This window comes from Stegodyphus dumicola, chromosome 10, assembly GCF_044657685.1.
Source record: "Stegodyphus dumicola isolate Sdum_Otavi_A_Nest chromosome 10, ASM4465768v1".
Classification (NCBI taxonomy): Eukaryota; Metazoa; Arthropoda; class Arachnida; order Araneae; family Eresidae; genus Stegodyphus; species Stegodyphus dumicola.
The window spans coordinates 151,966,339-151,985,493 of NC_140777.1; the positions used below are offsets into that span (position 1 = coordinate 151,966,339).

Genomic DNA, 19,155 nt, shown 5'->3' on the forward strand with positions numbered 1-19,155 from the left:
AAATGCAGGAAGAAAATTTCAAACTATGTGATAAAGGCTAAAAAATTAAGCATTGATCATCTTTTATACTGCCGTTGAAGACTGGAATGTTCTGCTGACAATTTGCAAATTTTATGAAAGCACAATTATGCCTTTAAATAAATAATGTTCTGGGTACAGCACCTGTAGAAAGTTGCTGGGTCATCAGGAGTATTGCAACTTGGGGCATGACAATTTTACCACATCTGCTTTAAGTTCAGCAAGGAAAAGATTGCAGCCAAGCATTAAAGTGAGTTGAGAACGGCATAAAAAATAATACTGGCCAAATAGCTATTACAGTTTAGAGGAAAACAGACAACTCATAGCCAAAGAGACCAGAAAGTCACCAATAAGAAAATTCAGCATCCAGCACCTATATCAATTAACATTAGAAATCCATCAGGAGATGGAAAGCCAAAAACCAAGATCACACCCCTAACCAATATTCTCGTGGGAAAACAAAGCAGACTGATGGAAATCTTTTGAGTATTAACAAAATTCCAAAATTACAGGAATAATATACCAGCAGGAAAAGATCCATCAAACTCAGACCATGAAAATTTTAATGAATGCATAAATAATATAAATTGCAAGACTTTTCTCTAAGAAAGGCATCTTTTAACATTTCATATAGAAGAAAAGTTGCCCAGCTGCTTTTTCAACACATTTCCATGGGTCCAATTTTAATGGTGTTACACATATTGAAATTCAATTTTCTTGAAAGTTTAAGAAAAGCATAAAGGTATTATGACCTGTCTAACTCTCTTGAGTTGAATAATATCCAATAATTTCATTCTACCAACCACAAGCCTAAAAACTAATAATTAAGCTGCTATCTAAAAATTTGTAAACCTCTGAACATTCCACAAAAAGAGCCTCTGATTTACAGCCTCTCCCCCCTTGGCTAACAGAAGGGTCATTATAATGTGAGTTCATTATTAGTAATTTCTATTAGATGGCTTTTAGATCTAAAAGAGAACAAGAGAAAATTTCAATAATATTTTTATTTTATTCTTTGATGAGATGGATATTGATTAGAATCTACATACACAAAATTATCTTTTCATAACAATTTCACATAAATTATATCTCACACAATCTAATAATATATACACTAAGAACTTATGACTACAGCTCGTAGTACACACACAAACTGTACACATTTACATAATCAAATGATTATTGTTGAAAGGAAAACTCATTATCGCAAAAATATTAATGATAAAAATTATAAATGTTAATATGAAATTTGTGTTGAAAAACAGTTTTTGGTTCAGACATTTTACCAACTTGCATACAATGATGCTCAAATGTGTATACATACACATTATTATAAACCTTTTTTTCTCAGTAAACAATAACATGTACAGTTAAAATCATTAAAAATAACTCTACAAGTACTTCACAAGAAGACTTAACAAAAAAATTTCCAATGATCCTTTAAGAAAGATTTCTTTCTGACAGTTCTTTCAATGATGTATAACAATGCATAAAACTATTAAAATTTTTTTCATTAAGTATATAATCACTAACATGCAAAAACATTCTGCTGTACCAATATTTCTTAATTAATACATAAAAAATTGACACACAAGGTTTTGAAAAACCCTTTTTAGGGACGGCTATATGTTTTCCATCCTCTGGACATTTTCGAGTTGAAACATGCATTTACCTAGCAAAGGGATCAATTGCAGCCACCAGAACTGATAATTTTTTTTTATCAGCCAACTAATAGAATACTTATAATACAACATACTATCCCAAATATTTGAAATTTGTTATTCACATTTGTGTTACATGTTCTATATGTACTATACTGCATCCTGTTTCAAATTTGAATTAAAACCTATTAAATAAACTTTAAGCTGATATAAAAGATCAATATTCAAAATTTTTTGGAATAAAATAATCATTTTCTTGATGCCCTTACCTGAATGCACAATCTTTTTTCTTTATAAATTAGGAGAGAAAAATAAACTTAAAAATACCTGAATACTTGTTTAATTCTTGTGTGTATATCATACATTATATTTATTCAGATGAAAATTTTGAAAATACAAAAATTTGAAATTGAATTGTCAAATGTATAAAATATATAAAACAGCACAGTAGAACTGAATAATAATATTTTGTATTTTAGCATGGACTGCACCGCAGATCAATGAAAAAATTCATGCAAGTAAACTTTTGGGTAGATTGAATTTTTTTTTATAACACACTTGTAATTCACAACTCTTTCTTCTCATATCTACTAAAATTGCTATAGTCACATCAAAAAATTTAATGACAGAGTAAACATGCTAGGCCCCTTTCCTTACTGTGCAAGTTTTTCTTAAGGAAACTGTAATTAAAGATTGTACACTCAGACAAATAAAAAGACAATACTTAATTTTATTTTGCACTTTTAACTAAATGATGTATGCCAAATATTAATCAAAGGGAATAGAGGGGAAAAAAAAAAAAAAAAAAACAGAATGTTGGCACTTAAATTCTTCAAAATTCTGCCCTTAAAATTCTAACTTTTACATAAAACAGAACCAAAATATATTACAAACACAAGAATGTGGCAATTTAAATCAAAATTAATTTATCAGAAATTTCAGCTATTAATACTTACTGGCTTTTGTTTGAAAACTGGAATTCCTTTTGTAAATGAAAATTATTATATTTTTTATAAATAAATTTTAAATAAATTTTTTTATAAAAATTAAAAATTTTAAATAGTGAACATTCCTCTACTTTGAATTATATGAAAATGCATATGCTTTTGCATAATCATGTGACATTTAAATGAACAGCTTGGTTTAAAAAAAAAGGCAGATATTCTATGGTGCAGTTTTTGAAAAATTTGTTATCAGGAGTTGCTTAAATGGTATTTTGCAAATCATACTTAGTTTGCAAGCCAAATATGCTCCTATGGGAAAGTTACTTATCACGGTTAATTAATTCATGCTAAGCATATCTAGCATTTATAAATCTGATCCTGAATGAACTAAAACATATAGTTCTGATTTTTATAACAAAATTCCAAGTTCTTTTGGTTGCCTGTCTATAGTGATTCTCCAGAACTTAAAAGCTCTGAAAATATTCAATTTGATCAGAATCGAAAGAGACTTTTAAATACCTCTGTACTTACATTTTATTTAGTTACGTAAGGTATAGCAGCTGAAACTTATTATCAATGAGTGGAATGCTCAAACTTGTCTAAAACTGTAAAACTGCATATTTCACTAACTTTTTAAAATTATTATTATTAAATTTCAACAGTGTTAAGAGCATTTCATTCCTGTCAGAACTTTGAAATACCAAGAGTTTACTTTGACTTAAATATATATACATATAAAAATTTATTTGCTGCAAATAAAATTTTGCACTTTATACTCCACAACTCATTTTCATAAAACAAATTTATATTACAGTAAATTAAATTAACCCAGTGAAATACTAAAATTAGAATTTTAAAATTTCCAAAGATCTTGGAAATCAGGATTTTTGTACTGAGGTAAGATTATTATATACAGATGAAGTTAGAGACGTTAAATTCATAATGCTGGTAATTAAAAAAATCTCTAATTTATGGAAATGAATTGTTTATTATATGATTATATACAAAGGGAAGATTTGCTATTCTGATCGTTTATTTGGTTATTGTGCAAGCCTTGAGTAGCTCATAATCCACATAACTGCATAAAAACATTTACAAATAAGCTATTAAAGGAATTTGATTAATACTTCAAATATAAAAAATACTATAAATGTTTTTAGTTAAGAGCAAAGGAAAAAGAAATCCATTCGATTTTATTCCTTAAATTAACATTCCAGATTTCAGTAATTGATAACAGTACAAAAACAACTGTAGTATCAACAAAATACTTACATATAATATGCCAACCTATAAATTATAGAAAAATTTAGCTTCCATAAAATTAAACATACATTACAAATACAAATAAAATTTCATTTCTTCAGGCTATTTTATGAAATCATTCCAGTTCCAAATTGTCTATAATTCTACTGCAAAAGAATATTTAAATCATAAATTTTGAAACATCATGAAATACGACTACCTTCACACATGAAACAGCCTAATTTACTGACTGCATTTGCTAACAGCATTTTTAATGCATATGTATGACATGATGAAAAATACATAACAAATGTAACGTCTATAGATACAATTATATAATACAATATAATTTACAAAAGGAAGGACTAGACTCTCTGTTGTTTTTATAACACTAGAGATTTATAACCAAAACAAAATATACACACTCTTATTTATTTATTGGAAAATTGCAACACGAGCTATAGGAAAGCAGAACATAAAATCACAGTTCAATGTAATGGCAGTGCAAGAAATAGTAAACATGTGCTACAACAAAGTTATATGATTATTCATAAAATGTACATTACTTCAGTATACTTGAAAATTTTTGTTTTAACATGTGCATTATTCTTTTACAAGGAAAAAAGGTATTGTACATGAAATTATAAATAGCTCTGAATGCTATATAATTAATTTAACAACATACTTTAGCAGAGCTTTACCAAATTTCTATAAAAGTTTCCCATAACAAGCAAAGGAAGAATTTCATATCAAGTTTTGAAGTAAAGTGAATTATTTGGTTAGAAACAATTGCTCATACTAACTTTAAATAATTTAATCTCACTTCATAAAAATTAACAGTTATTGTACACAGAAGAATATTTTATACTTTCCAGTTTTATTTAAACTGGAAAGTATAAAATATTCTTCTGTTAGTAAAATGTTAGTAAAATGTTTGTATCTATTTGATACAAACATTTTACTGAGCTTAAAAGAGAAAAATTTTATACTCAAATTATTTTTCATTTAAGCTATATAAAAATTTAAAACATTAAAAAATATGCCTTTAAATTAACTGGATCCGTTTAAAAGAACTTGAAAGCTGCACAATCTTAATTAACCACTCATCAGACTCCACTCAGCACATTAATAAAATATAGTAGCAGAAATTCTAAGCCATTCTACAAATTAAGCCATAAAATAAAATCATGTATGCTGCCCTGAAATGTGAATCAACAGTGTGAAATTTTGCAACAGCTTACAATACAAAGTATTAATAGGAAAGGAAATAATGAACCTTTGTAGTCTATGGTTGTCTTTAGCAAAATACAATCAAAATGGTTAAAAAATTGTTCTTCATAAAAAGCATTTAATATGCGTGCATTAAATTTCTTTAGTTTTCCACACAAACATCTAAACAAATAACTTTATTTGATGCAGAGACAAATAAATCAAGTTGTAACTAATATATGTATCTGCTATCAACATAGAAATACATATTTACCGTTTCCATTAATGCAAATGAAGAATAATAAAACCATTCTCTAACATATTACAGATAGGGAAAAAAAAAATCAAATGTGCAAACTGCTAAGGAAACCTTATTTTAAATTGTATTTCCAAAAAATAATTTTAATCTATAGTTTAAATATTTTTTTTAAAACTTTTTTATTACAGGAGCTTTATAATAAGTTACATTTAATACACGATATCTTTAATTTATAATCTTCACCTCCAGCCACAGAAGACTTATTCATAATATAATAAAAATTATGATTATGCAGATACTTGCATAATACAGAAAAATATATATTTTTAATAACCAACTGTAGATGTTGAGATGAACAAAAATAAAGTTTTCCTCTGCAGAAATTTAATTTTATACATTTAAATCATTGTAGCTGCCAAAATTTTTCTTGAAACATATACCACCATTATGACTCTATGTAAAAGAACAGAGATATGGACAGAATTTTTTATTCAAAATAAAATGTATATCCAAATATTATCATTACTTCAGTTTTCCTACTGACTTAACTAAACATGTTTGCAATAGTATATTTCAACAGCAAAGAACTTCAAATGCCATCAAGAGATATAGGAAAGAAAAAATGAATATTTCAAAGACAGATGAAGAAACAAAATAACATTTTTAAATGAATACAAATTATAGATATTTGATATGAAAAAAGCATTGTAAAACTCAGAATTCGATCACTTCAAATCAAATTTACTGCTAATCTAAATTATATGTAATAATTTCCAAACAATTTTCAAGACTATCATTATATGAACAAAATTTGAAATTACATCACCAATTAAAAAAAAAAAAAAACCTTCAAATTTCAACAAACTGTGGTAAAAAGAGTAAAGGAAGAATTTTTTCTCTTAAAAAGAATACAGATATTTAGAATTGGAGGAAATCACGTATCCATTTGAAAATTTATTGTTTGACTACTTTCATTAGAATCTCGTAAAACACTCTCCCCTTCCTATCACACTCTAATTTGAGTGATAAACTATGTTCCACAAGAAAACACAATATTCATATTTTATATTACATATGTACATATTATGCATGGAGATGTTTACTTTCAGTTGCTGCAATAAAAAACACTAGTCTTAGTCACTCAGTCAATTACACTGTTATTAGATATTTATTCATGGATAAAATATGCTTCAGAATTGTTATGGGGGGACACTCTTAAATTTACAAGTAAATAAATTTTTCACAACATATATGCTTAATATCTAATTATTTTTCTCAGTTGAGCAAAAATTGCTTTTTCCTTAACTTAAGACAATAACAATATTTTTGTTTTTTACATTTGAGTTTGCTTATTTTCATTTACTACAAAATCTGTAAAAAAGATACAGAGCAGGGAAAAAACTTGCAAGTTCAATTAAACTTTATACACATATTTTAATGACAAACATTCAAAAATCACTAAAACTGCAAAATTCATAATAACTTTTTGAGTACATTTTTAGATTAACAGAAGCATGTATGGATTACTTTCTAACAGATGTGCTAGATATAATAGCATGATTTAATAAAAAATAACAAAATGAAGAAAACTGGGTAACTAATAGTAATTACTATCATTAAGCAGCCATATGTACATAAAATTCCCTTAAATTTACCAAGTTTTTGATAATTAAAAATCATATATATTTAACACAATATGAAAAATTTGTTAAAGAAATTTAGTGTATTAAAAAATCATATTCTGCACAAATAAAAAATTTGTGATTCACAAAGTACTTTTAAACCCTCATAGCCACTTATAACAAATATATAAAAATTGCATATCCATTAATTTTTACAAGAAAACAACTAGAAAAATTCATGCAACTGCCATATTCAACTTATTAGTTTAAAATACATCAACAAAGATAGATAAGAGGGCAATATTCTAGTAAAATGTGAGATCAATTTAACTTCTGAAAACTCTGGAAAACAATAACAAATAAAATCAACCAGTCAGGTATAATATATATTCAAACTAAACATATGTACAGTTGCACGCCACATACATATCCTTGGATAAGTATTTATGTTTAAAATGACTCAAATTCCTTCAATGCCACAGAAATATAACTACAGTATTTATGCAGCATGGTTCTGCTTACCTTAACAAGAATTGTTACATCTTTTTAAAATCACAGTACTGCAACATGTATTACATGCACACAGCAAATACTGAAGTAATCTGGCAGATAAGTTCTGTACAAAGTGAAGACGACAAATATATACATCATGAGAAAGACCACGTGCAAGATGACTCAATGTACATCATTGCATTCTTACTAAAAATAAATAAATAAATAAACGATTAAAACATAATATATACAGCAAAAGGCTAAATTATATTTTAATTTATATTAAAAATTTAAATCTAAATTTATTATTCAATAAAATTTATTTTTTATAATTTATAATTTATTGTTTATAATTTATAAAAATAATTATTTGTATAAATTAATATACAAATCACACATTATTCTAATTCGAACTGGCACTCAAAAATAAAGGAAGACTTATTTTGATTGCAGCAAAGCAGATGACAGCTTTTCATTTGATATTAAACATATTCTTATAAAAGTTATAAAGCGAGTTTCGTCTTAATTACACCACACAAAGCAATAAAAATTTCCACATAGCCAGCAAAACACCAGAAATAATAAATAAGTAAAATTTTTTGATAAACGGCTACTTGTGAATCTTGAAAAAGATGAGATTTCCTCAATGAAAGTTTTAATTACTTCAGTAATTAAAAGGTTTAAATGAAAACTAAAAGAATGCATCATTTTTAATTTAAATCAGTTTAACATAAAAATGTGGTAAGCTTTACTTGTTGTGGACATCATCATACATAGATATTTTAACCTACCACGGATGCTCTATAAAGAAAAGAAAATTTAAAAAAAAAAAAAAAAAACTGGAAAACAAACCTTATGAATTTTTCAAATCTTTTAGTCATTTGCTAATCACCTTGTATAAAAACACACACACATATATATATACATAAAATAAATCAAAATCTCAAAAATTGGAACAAAAACGAAAATGCTGTATTAAATATTTGAAAGTTAAACCTATTTTCTCTGTGTAACAAAATAAACTGGTAAAACATAAATTAAAGAAAATTAAAAAATTGGTTTATATATAGAGACAAAGAGTAAGAAGTTTAGAACTAAATCCACAAAGTCATGAAAGAAATGAAATTTAAAACCAACATATAGAATCCAGAATTCCCTATAAATATGTAAAAATCAACCCAGTTATTAAACCAGATAATAACCAACAGTCACTAGAGCAGTAAAGTTACAGAAAAGGGAAATACAAAAATCACAAAATAAATAGGAGCACAAGAATGCAATCAAAATCTGATTTAACATTATCTAGAGGACATAGATCAGATTCAATTGATCACCTTTTCCCCTGGAAAAACACTGTGTTTCTGTTAATCCAAAATTAGCTGCTGAACATTCTAAATTACTTAATTATAATAGCTCACCCAAAAATTTTGAACCTTTCTACAGATTGCGAAATGTATGTACATATGAATGTGTTCACATATGCATGTATTTATGTACGTACGAATGTATGTGTGTGTAAACATAGGCACATACATACATACATTTCTTCATGTGGCCCCGATAACTGAACAGTACCAAAATTTTAATGCGCATGCAGTGGCAAAGCTGGAAGGGGGTAAGGGGGTAAGGGGGACATCTGTTAACTAGCACATTCAGAGGGTGCCTTATGAAATATTTTCCATGTCTGGCAAACAGGAAAGGGGCATGAAATTTTCAGTATTCCTCTGGTGCCGTAAACCCTGGCTACAGCTCTGTGCAAATGTAATGATACAAAAATTAGGAATTTTTGAAAAATTGCTGCAAATCAGTAAGATTCAGAACAAACTTCACCTGAAAAATTTTCTTTTGCTCTATTGATGGTGCAGGCAGATTCTGTGATTCATTTATTTGTTTAACAATGATACATGCAAAAAAATGGTGACCTGAAAATTGCTCACAGGAAAAAAGCCCACACAAAAAAAGCCCATACAGATATATGCCCACATAGAAAATTGCTCACTCAGAAATATGCTCACATAGAAATAAGCCCGCTGATAAATAAAATACATAGAAATATCCTTACATTAATCAATCAATAATTAATTGATTTGAACATCGATTGAATGTTCAAAGAAAAATTATTTAAATATATATACCAAACAACCCTCTATAATATATTGTTGCGTGCATACGGGTTTGTTATGAAATGAATGCAATGATAAATAAATAATGAAGTCCAATGATAAATTAACAAAATTTATGATTATCACAACAAAAATGCTTAAATTTCCTCTGATATTCGTACAGTATCTCAATATCTCACAGTAGTTATCTTTTAACTTCTCAAACGTTCAAAAGAACTTAATTCAAAACAGCTAAAGAAAGCTAATCCATGAATTCGCTAGTCAACAAGAGCAAACTCTTAAAACAACAACAAACTACCATATTTGACAGCATATAAGACGTACTTTTTTTCCTAAATTTGGTCTCTAAAAAGTTACCTGCATCTTATACGTGAAGGACACAGGTTAACTTTCAATACTGAATGCTATTTTTAGCCCGGATAAAGGTCTAGACACACATAACTTTTTCTACATCTGCCGTAATTATTTTGCACATGCGCGAAATATCTGTCGCCAAAACGCGCCAAAGCTCAAAGCTGATGTCGAAGTTCGAACAGATTAGACGGTCACATTACATCTATGGAGCCTTTCCTTCTTTACATGGACTTTCTTTGACTCAGCCGACACACGTTTCGGTATCGGTGCTACTCTGTATAAATGTGTCAGTATCAGTGCTTAAAACTATTTGTTTAAAAAAAAATACGACTACAGGAAACAAAAGATTAAGCTATACAATTCAGTATAAACTAGGAGTGTTAAACATGGAAACGGTGCAGCAGCAAGGAAACAGAAGTGCATGGAAACGGAGCAGCAGCAAGGCATTTCGGTCCACCACCTACCGAAAAAATGATACATACTTGGCGACTGCAGAAAGATCAATCAAAGACTGCTAAAAAACAAAAACATAAATAACAAAAACATAATATATAACCTTTGCTAAAAAACAAAAACATAATATATAACCTTCGATGCCCAGCTCCATCTTGGCCTGAACTTGAAAATGCCATAAAAATGTGCAAGATAACAGGAAATCTGGGATACGTGTTTCAACCAAAATGATAATCAATGAGGCCAAAGGTTTTGTAGAAAAAGATGGGAATCAGAACTTTTCAGGGTCTGAGGGCTGGTGCTACAGGTTCATGAAAAGGCAAGGCTTATCAATGCGCACAAAAACAACTATTGCACAGAAAATGCCAGAAGATTATGAAGAAAAAATACTAGCATTTCATAGGTTTGTTATAAATGCACGCAAGAAAACTTCTTTTGAGCTCGGTCAAATAAGAAATATGGATGAAATTCCACTCTTATTTGATGTACCATCCAACAAGACTGTGAGTGTTAAAGGGCCTAAATCAATAACCATAAAAACCACAGGTCATGAAAAAAACCCGATATACGGTAGTTCTAACATGTTGTGCTGATGGTACAAAACTACCGTCGTTTTTCATATTCAAAGGAAAAACTCATCCGAAAGAAAAACTTCCAACGGGTGTAATTGTTTATCTTCATCCGAGAGGCTGGATGGACGAAGCTGGAATGAAACTGTGGTTATATAACGTATGGGTGAAGCGATCTGGTGGACTTACCTTAACCTTAAGAAACTTTTGGTTTTGGATCAGTTTAGCACCCATAAAACCCATAAAGAATAAAGCAAGAGAATTAAAAACCCAGATAGCTGTCATCCGTGGTGGACTGACTAGCCAATTGCAGCCTTTAGCTGTATCGGTGAATAAGCCATTTAAGGAAAAAGCGCGAAAACGATGGAACAAGTGGATAGGAGAGCCACATCACGCCCTCATACCCTCAGGTAGAATGAAGCAGCCCTCTATTTCACAAGTGTGTGAGTGGGTAAAACGATCATGGGAGGACATAAAGGCTGAAGTAATTGTTAAGTCCTTTAAGAAGTGCAGAATCAGTAATGCTCTTGACGGAACAGAAGACGACACATTATTCGAAGAAGGTGATACTAGTGATGACGATATTCTCGTTTTCGATGATGATGATAGTGAAAAGGATTTTTATGGTTTTGAAAGTGGTTAAAGTCTAATTTCATGATATAGGCAAGGTTTTCCTTGAATCTGTGTTTTTTGTTGTTTCTGCTTTATTTTGTATTATGTTTGATTGCTTGCCGTTCATTCATTTATTCATTATTGAAATTTACATATCATGTTCAAAATAGCTTGCCGTTTGTTAATTTTCCTTAATAAAAATATGTTTGGTAATTGCATTCAATGATTATTTATTTGGCTTTTACGAAACGTGAGAACTACAAGAAACCACATTTTAAGTTATTGTGGTACATGCGGACTATAATAACTTAAAATGTGGTTTCTTTTAGTTAAAAAAATTTCAAAAGTCCGCTCTTTTTTCCCCTCGGGTGTGTCCTTCTAAATAAGGGTGCGTCTTATATGCCATCAAATACGGTAACTAAAATAACTACGAATTTAGAGGTTTTCATGCCGCTTATATAAGCTTTTTAAATCGTGCGCGAGAATTTTCTGGAACTTTCTCGAAAATGATATTTATTTATTAAATGTTAAATGCACACGCTGCAATGCACGGGGAATAAAACAATTTTATTTATAATTCAACTAACATTAGCTATTGAAATACCAAATCCATAACAATACATATATATATACACAAAACCATCTATGGTAGTTGGCCGAGCGGTAAAGTTGCTGAACACTCGTAGTTCGGTCCAAGGTTCGAATCCCGCGAACGGGCTGGCTGCATGGGCGTTTTCTTTCATGGTTTTCCCCATGTGTAACGTGTATATGAGCCAGTTTCTCTTAGAAAGTGCACCACGAAGGCATCCCTCTCCTTAGGCAGATAGCCCTGGAGGCTTTGCCGTAATTACACAAACCAAACCATCTATAATATATATATACCAAAACATCTATGGTGTACGTATATATATATGTATGTCAAAAACTGCATAACTTATGTGTAGATTCAGTTGCTATATAAGATTAATAAATGGGCCGTTTTGAATTAAGAAAAGGAGAGAAAGAAGGGAAAATTAAACAGAATTATACAGTGAAAAATTACTACAATTTTAATTGCTAAAAAAATAAAATAATAGTAAATATAAGTTACACATTTTATAATATAAGCATTTAGAAGAATAACATAAATAAATATTCCATTTAAATTATGTAAAATACATTATATATAAATCATAAATATATATTTCAAAAAGTTATAAATACATAAACGTGCTGAATATTAGCTAATGTATGTAAAAATCTAATTTTACCATCTATTTCATCATAGTTTCTTACATGATTCGCGATTACCAAAGGTAAATTTTCTTTTTCTTTCTTTTCTTTTTCTTTTTTTATTTTATTTTATTTTATTTTATTTTATTTATTTATTTATTTATTTATTTATTTATTTTTATTTTTTTTTTTTTTTTTTTTTTTTTTTTTACTTTAGTACTGCATGTATTTACAATAGCTAATAATAAACGCTTACAGGCTAAATCTTTTTTCAGTCCGTCAAATAAAAACCACATACTGGGAGGCTACAATTAAATAATGAATTTAGTACCTTATGAAAGCTTTCGTAGCAATTTGTGGTTTTACGAGATTTTTTGAAAGCTGCTTCACAATGATTCCACACTTCGATTGGAAACTGGTCTTCTAGAACATTTTTGGCTCCAAACTTAACTAACTATATTCAAACATTAATTTTTATAGATACACATTGAAAGTATGCAAAAAATAGAGTAAAAAACAAAAATTAACTATTGGCAGTTACAGGATTAAAAATGTCGTACAGGGGCAGCAGTATAAAATATTATAGTACATGCAAAACTTCACTATAGTTTTCCTTCTTTTATACACTGCCCCTGAAAACGTTTATGTGAGCATTAGTCCAATAATTTTTTTAAATGATCAAAAATTTTTCTTTTAAAAATTGAGTATGTGTATGATGTTCAAATCGATTAATTATTGATTGATTAATATAAGGATATTTCTATGTATTTATTTTATTTATCAGTGGGCTTATTTGCATGTAAGTATATATCTATGTGAGCTTTTTTCTGTGTGAGCATATTTCTGTGTGTGCTTTTTTCCTGCGAGCATAATTCTGTGAGCATTTTTCCTGTGGGCTTTTTCCCTAGAACTGCAAAATATACATAAAACGTCTCTTCAGTATTAAATAAAAATATTAAATCAAATTTTGTAAAAATAGCTTTAAGGAACCATCTAAATTACAAGTATGCCATATTTACAGTTATTCATGCAACACACACATACATATGCACAGAAAAATACTCTCTTCATTAACACAAAAATTCTGGTAATTTTTTTAAAATATGATATAATATATACATATAGCATACCTAATGGTGAATGAATATTCATGATCAATCAATGAGCACTGAGGTATTAACTCTGTTCTGAGACTTGTGCTGATGATGATGTGACTGCAGTCAAAACATTGACATTATCTGTGGTCGAGGTAACATTAACTGGGGACTCTGAATTAGATTCTGTGACTATGGGTGCCATGGCAACTTGAATGCCATGTGCATCTGTGAGCTGGCTTATGTTGGCTACTACAGTTTGATACATAGAAACAGGTATTGACACCATACCAGAGACTGGAAAAGCTAAGGAACAAAATTATACATTAGAATATTCCAAAAAAATCCTCTTAATAAAGTGATATTCTATATTTTATTTCTATGTTTTTAATTTGCAGAAATTTACATGCTCAAAGAACATTGATTGCCAAATTATACAAGATCTAATTTTAACGTATGCATTAATGTAATACCTACAATTAAACTTACAACTCAATACTGATGAAATCTTCAGTCAGAAAGAAAAACTTGTATTTAGCCAAGTATTTCTGAACACAGTGAAAATAACATTTAATGTGGATAAAAATTAAAATAACATCTATAGATTTGAAGCAAAATTAAATATAACTCTCATATGTTAAGTCTTCATAGTACAAATCTTCAGCTCAGATGATAAAAAAAAAAAAAAAAAAAAAAAAAAAAAATTGCACAAAGATTATGCTGAGAGTCACTCAGGAGATGAAATCTGTATGATTTAAATTACGCTAAAAGATTTGCAACGGGTTACTGAGATATCCATGCTTTGGTAACTAAGCAGTAAGCATCAAACCATGGAGAAGTCTGCATTTACCAAGAGGTGAAGAGAAGATATATTTTATTTTTTGTTAGCCCCTAGTCAATATTTTAACTTATGACAACAAAGTTCTTGGCTTTTTTTAAGAATTTTTCATCAAAGTTTATAACATATCCCTCAACATTTTTCAAAAGCCTTAATATAAGATCTAAATTCAGATAATTTTAAAATCACAGAGGTAGAAAATAGAAAGAGAAGCCCTATTTCCTTCTTGTTTTTAAAGCACTGCTTTACAGTCTAAAGGAGTGTGGCACTCTTGTTTACATTCATCACATTAGGTTCAGCCTTTTCAACACTTTCTGATATTTTTCTTTATTCAGATATCCAATTTTATTATGCATATCTTGTGTAGATTCCTTTGCATATTTCAACCTATAACTGTCATCCGTTCAGCTGATATGATAAGTTAACAATATCTTACTAACCCATCAGGGCCAATTACACAAGACCAGCAAACAGGCTGGTGGTAGTGAATGGGTATTTTGACAACTTTGCGTAATGTAAATTCGATCCATTTTTCTCTCAGAAAATTTTCCAGGCAGACAACATTTCACTTAAACAGATGGTCATCATGTGCTTCACAGTATTCAGCTATGCCAAACAAAATTTTAAACATATTATATGTTTTAAAAATTGGATATTTATTGATTTAAGACTGACATTAGATAAATAGCTTATGTTTTCCTCATTCTTGAAATAAAGCATAAACATTTTCATAAATTTTACATACCACTCTGTGTGCCATCTTCTCCAGTAAGAATGATTTGTCCATCAGGATTTATAGTTGCTTCAGCTAATGTTGCAACTGCCTGAGCTCCTGCTTCACCATTCAGATCAATACTAACAGGTGTAACAGTCTGGCCATTGACTTGATGTGTTCCAGCAGTTATTTCTCCATCAGCTTGAGAGCCAAGAACCTAAAATTGATTCAGATTATGAAGAACTAATAACAGTGAAAGTTTTTATTCAAACAGAAGTTGAAAACACAAATGACATGAATATTACCTTAATGGTAAGGAAGGCAAAATATTAATTTAAAAAAAAAAACTTTCAAAACACTCAAAAATAATTTTTTATAAGTAATGTAACTTTAAAAAATCTTTCAAATGTATACTGTTCCCGTAACAAGGACAAAATTTCAAAACATTTGAAAAGCATGTTGTTATCATAAATAAGAAGACTCCAAAAATTACAAAATCTATTTCCAAGAAATAATTCTATCTGGAAAAAGAGTAGTGATTAAGGTAGCAATTTCATATTAAATTTACTATTATTCAAATTAGACTGTGGTTATACATCATTTTTATGACGAAGATATCTGAACAATCCATTGCCACAGATTTATAATGATAAATATTACGGATGGAATGGATATCTGGCAAACATCGGAAATCCAGCCTATATCCTGAATTCACCAACAACTAGATATAACTATCTGGCTAAATATCCAGCAATTTAACTCATATGCAATTATGCACAGCAAATTATGCACCATACGTAATATAATATGTACACGTTTCCCTCACATTAAATAGATAAAAGTTTCCCTCACTTTAATTTCAAAAGTTATATTGATATTTTCAGATTTAAAAAAAAAAAAAAAAAAAAAAACCTCACTTTTACAAAGTAACAAAACATTTCAAAGTTTACACCAGCTTATAAAAACCACATCTTATTATGCACACGACTAGCCGACGGAAAAAGCACTCTTAATCGTTTTAGATACACTATGATAGTTAACTGCATTCAATTTTTCACCAGCTGAATACTCAGCTTTCTATAATTTAAAAAAGAATTCAAGTATTCAACAGAAATTCGCAGGTCAATCTGTTTTCATCTCCTGCATATTAAGTAAAAGTGTTGCAGTAGTAAGGTTTATTTGGAAAGAAACTTAGCTTTTTCCATGGAAATAGAAAAACATTTTCTTGTAATATGCAATATTTTACTGAATTATATGCTGATAATTTTGTTCCAATATCTTTTGTCATCTTTCTTGCAGTAGCATCATCCAATTTCACAAAAGTTCAGATCTTTGTTAACAAAAAAACTGATTTAAGTTATTTTTGACATCCTCATCATAGATATATTTTGCTGTTTAAAAAATGTTGCAAAGATTGGAACAAGTAATAATTTAAGGGTGCCAGATCTGGCACATATGATGAATGTGATAGCAACATCCCATTCAAGCTGTTACAGCTTCAGAGTAACTACCAAACTTGTGTGACTAGCATTATTACGGTCAAGCACCTTTTCTGTTTGATGATTTCATTTTGTCTCATTAGTTCCAGTACACTCTCAAATCTATAGCATACTTTTCTAGTAGAAACTAAACCCCCCCCCCTCCAAATTGACAGCACCACATTTTTTTTTTTTTTTTTTTTTTTTTTTTTTTTATGAACACTGGCTTTCAAAGGGTTTGAGATGGCTTACCTCTTCTACTCGGTGATATAGCTAGCATTTGAAATAGTTGTAAGCAATTCATTTCTCATCATCAGTTATTATTTTCTTGACATTTGAAAAGGAAATCTCCTTTTAAGAACATATAAATCCCACACACTGAGCTTTAAAATGAAATAAAGTCATTTCACATGATCATAAATTCAATAGATTTAATCTCCTAGCTATTTCTCATGTTGTTATTTGGCAGTCTGTTCTAATCAATATCTTTGTCTTCACCAGCTTTAAATGGCCTTCAAGAACACAGTGCAATGATACTTGGATAATGTACTGCGGCCTGTGGCAATCCCCCACCTTCAGGGCTGCCTAATGCAATTTTTCAGCAGGATAACGCCCGACCACACAGTGCTCGCATCTGCCAACATGCTCTGCAAGGTATACAGATGCTTCCCTGGCCACCGTACTCTACTGACCTGTCACCAATCGAACATGTGTGGAATGTGATTGGACGCCGTTTGCAGACTCAGCCCCTGCCTCGTTCAAAAGACGAACTGTGGCAAATGGTTGAAAGGGAAAGGAGAGCCATCCCTCAGGACACCATCGGCACTCTTATTGACTCTATGCCTAGACGTGTTTCTTCGTGCATCGCTATTCGCGGTGGTCCTACATCCTACTGAGCCGATGCCGTTCTTGCTCTATATTCTGACTATAATTTTGAAATAAAGATCACTTATTGCTGCTTGCTGTCTCTGTCTTTTCTCCAAATTTCATCACTTTCTGACCATTCCTTTTAGGTGTAGCATTTTCAATGTCGAGCAGTGTAAGATCAGAACATTTATACTAAATAATATTATGGTTTACTGGCCAACTCTTCCTGTTAATAATTGTAAGGGCCTCTTTCCAATTTCCCACAGTCACTCTGGAGCCCGATAGCATGAAACATGACAACTTTTACTAACATTTTTCTCCTATTTTTCTATTTCACCTGACTTTTGGACAATTTAGCATTTACTTCAAATTTTCGCCCTTTGTGTTTTGTTAGTTTGCTAAGAGAACTAACAACTTTAAAAAATGATGCCATCTTGCACTAGTTGCCTCTGACTTAACCTTCAAATCCCCCCAGTTTTTCCTCCCCTTTTTTCGGACAACTCCACTGGCTACGACAAGATTACAAAAACTTGCTTCTGTTTAGTCAAGTCCTACAATAGGTGGAAATTGACTGTTTTAAATTTCTGGTAGCACTCCTTGAGTTTCCATCCCATTATGGCAACCTTTTCTCGCACGATTTTAGCTCAGTTTAACTTTAGCAAGAGCTCGGGTCAGATACAGGTATGTTTTCACGTTTTACTTTAATGTTTCACCTTTTTACATTTTGAGAAAAAAAGCTCCTCCTATTAGTCTTAACGGACCTTCTCTAAGCAGGTTTATTCTTTGCAAAAAGTTTTTATTTCACACCACTGGGTCCTATCCTTAATTTTATTTTTAAATGACTTTCAGGTTTTAATTTTCATTTCTGAAAACTCCTGAATATTTCTATTTGTACATTAGCCTTACTAGGCCACATTGTATTTGATGCTTCTTTTAATTGTATTTGATTTTTAATTTTTAATGTTATTTTACTACATTGTTTGTTTATATTTTTTAACTCTGAATGATTTAACACATGCAAACATGTCGGGAAAAGGGTAAAATCTATCGAGACTTTTGTTAGTTTTAGTTTAAAAAGAAATTGGATCTCAATTAAGACCGTTTGGAGTCTTAATGATTTTGCCAGATGAAACGTATTTGCGTGCTCTTAGTTAATCAACTTAGTTGAAAGCTTCAGTCACTTTTCCCTTGATAAGTTCTGTTTAAAGTTTTAAACAGGGAAGATTAATATTTTTTGTGCACATTTTTTAAGTTTTTATGTAGTTAGTTATGATTTTTCACATTTTTAAAATTTGATTTGTTATTTATTTTACACAGAGTTTCAAGAATTTGATAAGATATACAAATATTTTTACGACTTTTGCTAGGTTTCATAAATCCTTTTTCATTTAAA

The 19,155-nt window shown here is 29.8% G+C and overlaps 1 protein-coding gene across 3 annotated transcripts in view; it reads right to left on the bottom strand.

Moving 5' to 3' along the window:
- Nucleotides 1–1,007: 1,007 nt before the first annotated feature.
- Nucleotides 1,008–19,155, bottom strand: part of LOC118201757 (DNA-binding protein P3A2-like) — a 77,965-nt gene continuing 59,817 nt past the window's right edge. For all 3 annotated transcript variants that reach the window (XM_085825714.1, XM_085825713.1, XM_085825712.1), the window contains exons 10-12: nucleotides 15,448–15,634; nucleotides 13,901–14,170; nucleotides 1,008–7,654 (exon numbers count right to left, since the gene is read on the bottom strand). In XM_085825714.1, the coding sequence (XP_085681840.1) occupies nucleotides 13,947–14,170; nucleotides 15,448–15,634 (411 nt within the window). In that variant the 3' untranslated portion in view covers nucleotides 1,008–7,654; nucleotides 13,901–13,946. The remainder of the gene's footprint in view (nucleotides 7,655–13,900; nucleotides 14,171–15,447; nucleotides 15,635–19,155) is intronic.